Genomic DNA, 4,121 nt, shown 5'->3' with positions numbered 1-4,121 from the left:
AGCACCGTACACCTGCGCAAGCCTTGCGGCCCACGCTAGGCGCACAACGCTCGGCCCACTGCTGCTGTGCTCTCGCGCGTGCGCCCCAGGCCTTGGCTGGGCCTAGCCTTGTGCTGGGCCTGGTCGAGGCTTGGCGTGCGATGGTGCGTGTTGGCTCGCTGGGCGATGGCCTGGCTTCGTGCTGGGCCTTCGTCTAGCGGGCCTCGTCCGATGCTAATTCGTACGATACGCTTCCGATTAAATTCCTGAATCTGGAATTCATTTCCGATACGAACAATATTTCATATTTCCGATTCCGGAATTAATTTCCGTTTCGAACAAATATTTAATATTTCCGTTTCCGGAATTATTTTCCGATTCCGATAATATTTCCGATTCTGACAATATTTCCGTTTCCGGCAATATTTCCGATTCCGGCAATATTTCCATTTCCGATAATATTTTCCGATACGTACCATGTTTCCGTTTCCGGCAACATCTACGACTTGGATAATATTTATATTTCCGATACGATCCATATTTCCGTTTCCGGCAATATCATCGTTTCCTGAGTATTCATTTCTTGCTTGTGACGATCTCAGCTCCCACTGAAACCAAGATCCGTCGATTCCGAATATCCATAGATAGAGTATTTAATGCCATTAAATACTTGATCCGTTTACGTACTATTTGTGTGACCCTACGGGTTCAGTCAAGAGTAAGCTGTGGATTAATATCATTAATTCCACTTGAACTGAAGCGGCCTCTAGCTAGGCATTCAGCTCACTTGATCTCACTGAATTATTAACTTGTTAATTAATACTGAACCGCATTTATTAGACTTAACATTGAATGCATACTTGGACCAAGGGCATTATTTCCTTCACATTCAACTTAGAGAAGATTGATTAATGCGAGTCTTGTTTACTTGGCAAAATGACAAAGCGACTTTTCTCAAAAGTGGGAGAAGGAGCAAGCGAACTCCTAGGGCTAATACATAAGGACGTATGTGGGCCTATGAGTACTAAAGCTAGAGGTAATTTCAGCTATTTCATAACGTTTACGGACGATTTCAGTAGATATGACTATATTTACTTAATGAAACACAAGTCTGAATCGTTTGAGAAATTCCAAAAATTTCAAAATGAAGTAGAGAATCAACATGGCAAGATAATCAAAGTTCTAAGATCAGATCGGGGAGGTGAATATCTTAGCCACGAGTTTGATGACCATTTAAAAGAATGCGGTATTCTTACTGAATTGACTGCTCCGGGGACACCTCAATGAAATGGAGTGTCGGAACAGAGAAACATGACCTTACTTGATATGGTCAGGTCAATGATGGGTCAAGTTGAACTTCCTTTACAATACACTAAATCGTGCTCCGTCAAAAGCTGTTGAAAAGACTCCATACGAATTATGGACTGGGAAACTTCCAAAGTTGTCTTTTATAAAGATTTAGGGTTGCGAAGCATATGTCAAGTGATTAATTTCGGACAAGCTTGCACCAAAATCTGACAAATGTTTCTTCGTTGGGTATCTAAAAGAAACTAAGGGGTATTATTTCTACAAAAATTCAGAGAACAAAGTATTCGTTGCTCGTGACGGTGTCTTTTTGGAAAGAAATCACATTTCCAAATTTACAAGTGGGAGAATAATAGACCTCGAAGAGATTCGAGACGAACAACGAACCAAGAACTCTTTAGAAGCAGTTCAAGGTGAAGAACCTTCAAGGCCTTCAGAAGAGCTAGTGGTAGTAAATCCTCAAGACGTTGTTACCCCTCGTAGGTCACATAGAACTAAGGTTCAGCCGGATAGATGGACAGGTGTCCTCTTGACTGAAAACTTAGAAGTTCTCATCTTAGATAGTGATGAACCTATGTCCTACAAGCAAGCTATGACGAGCCCAAGCTCCACAAAATGGTTAGAGGCCATGAAATTTGAGATAGACTCCATGTCTGAAAATCAAGTTTGGGATCTTTTTGATTTGTCGGATGGGTATACACCTATCGGAAGCAAATGGGTCTTCAAATTGAAGAAATACAAAGATGGAATTGTATACATATACAAGGCTAGATTAGTAGCAAAAGGCTACATGTAAGTTCACGGTGTTGACTATGATGACACCTTTTCTCCAGTCGCTATGCTTAAGTCTATTCAGATAATCCTTGCAATTGCTGCATTTCATGACTATGAAATATGGCAAATGGATGTCAAAACTGCCTTCTTGAATGGTGTTCTTGAAGAGACTGTGTTTATGACACAGCCGAAGGGTTTTATAGACTCGCTCTTCGATAACTCCAGAGGCAGGATATCCTTACTAGCTCAGCATAAATAATTGAAGGGACATGCATTAACTATTAAACTAATCTAAATTGATTTTAGCAATATGCAACACATAATACTAGATCGATCGTGATTATCTTGTTTAGATTGATTTAAGGGACCTAGCATGATAGTTCAACTGTCAAGATATTATCTTTATTAGGCGTGATAGAACAATCATATTTAATAGTTTAACAGTTTGCAGGGGGGTGGCATCCCCTAGTCCTAATGGATAAAGTGCTATGTTGGAATGTAAGGGGGATCAACAGAAAAGATAAACAAGCAGATGTGAGATCAATGATTCATTCTCACACAATAAAACTCTGTTGCCTCCTGGAAACAAGAGTAAAGTCAACCAAAATGGGTGATCTATATCTTAACATTTTCCCAAATTGGTGCTTTACTTCTAATCTAAGTCATCACAGAAATGGTAGAATTGTCCTAGCTTGGGACCCTGATGTGTTTCAGATGAACATTATCCATACGGACAGTCAAATGATTCATGGTTTTGTGATCCCTAGATACTCTAGAGTGGGATTTTTTGTCTCTTTCATTTATGGGTTTAACCTTGCAACTGAGAGAGAACCATTATGGGCCACTTTATGCACTCTGGCTGGCATGATCCACTCTACTTGGGTGATCATGGGTGATTTCAATGTTGTAAAAGAAATAGAAGACAGGATTGGCTCTCCTGTGAGACTGTCAGATATCCAGCCAATGAGAAACTGCATGGCTAAGTGTCAACTTACAGAAGTAAAAACCATAGGCAGACTTTACACATGGAACAACAAACAAGATGGTGGTATTAGGGTGTTCTCTAGAATTGACAGAGTTCTCTCCAACTCTGCATGGGATGTTATGTTCCCCAATGCAGAAGCTTTATACATCCCTGAAGGCACCTATGACCATTGCCCCATGGTTCTGAGTTCCTACCCCACCATACACCAGAAGAAGCCATTCAGATTTTATAACATGTGGACATCATCAGATGAGTTCATACCCATTGTGGAAAGGAACTGGTCAAAATATGTTTATGGTTGTGTGATGTTCAGAATCATTCAGAAGCTGAAATGGATCAAGCATGATCTGAAGCTCCTAAACAAAACTAGTTATAGCAATGTTGAGGCAACCACAGTTCAGATGCAAGCCCATCTGGCTGAGATTCAGAATAAACTTCACTCTGATCCCACCAACATGGATTTATCTACAGCAGAGAAGAATGATGCAGCTTCCTACAGGAAAGCACAAGACAACCTGTTGTCTTTCCTACACCAAATGTCCAAAGTGCATTGGCTTGAAAAGGGAGATGAAAACACCAAAGCCTTTTATCAGAGCATCAAACAAAGAAGAAAATACAATACCGTCCACTCCATTCAAAATGTTGCAGGGGTGTGGGTGAATTCATCTAAGGAGGTCCAAGTTGCTTTCTTGGACTTTTACAGGAATCTTTTTTGCTACAAAAAACACAACAGGATCCCCATCTAGAAAAGCATCATGGATAGAGGGCCAAGGCTCACTGAGGCCCACAGGAATTTTCTCACTTGTAAATTCTCTTTGAATGATGTCAAGAGAGTTTTGGATAGCATACCAAGCAATAAAGCTCTTGGTTTAGATGGATTCAATAGCCACTTCTACAAAAGTTCCTGGGACATCATCAAGAATGATCTCCTTGCTGCAGTTAATGACTTCTTTGAAACTGGGAAAATGCTAAGAGAGATTAATGTCACTTCAATCACCTTGATCCCAAAAATAAATGTTCCTTCTTCAGTTAGTGATTTCAGACCTATAGCATGTTGCTCAATTCTGTACAAATGCAT

General features: G+C 40.4%; 1 protein-coding gene across 1 annotated transcript; it reads left to right on the top strand.

Annotated features, from left to right (window-relative positions):
• Positions 1–2,532: 2,532 nt before the first annotated feature.
• Positions 2,533–3,789, top strand: LOC110803375 (uncharacterized). The gene has a single exon (XM_022008883.2). It carries the CDS (start codon positions 2,533–2,535, stop codon positions 3,787–3,789), a length of 1,257 nt encoding a protein of 418 aa, XP_021864575.2.
• The last annotated feature ends 332 nt before the right edge of the window (positions 3,790–4,121 follow it).

Source organism: Spinacia oleracea, chromosome 1, assembly GCF_020520425.1.
Source record: "Spinacia oleracea cultivar Varoflay chromosome 1, BTI_SOV_V1, whole genome shotgun sequence".
Lineage (NCBI taxonomy): Eukaryota > Viridiplantae > Streptophyta > Magnoliopsida > Caryophyllales > Amaranthaceae > Spinacia > Spinacia oleracea.
The sequence above is the reverse complement of the archived record's forward strand: the minus strand, read 5'-3'. Positions and strand labels throughout refer to the sequence as shown.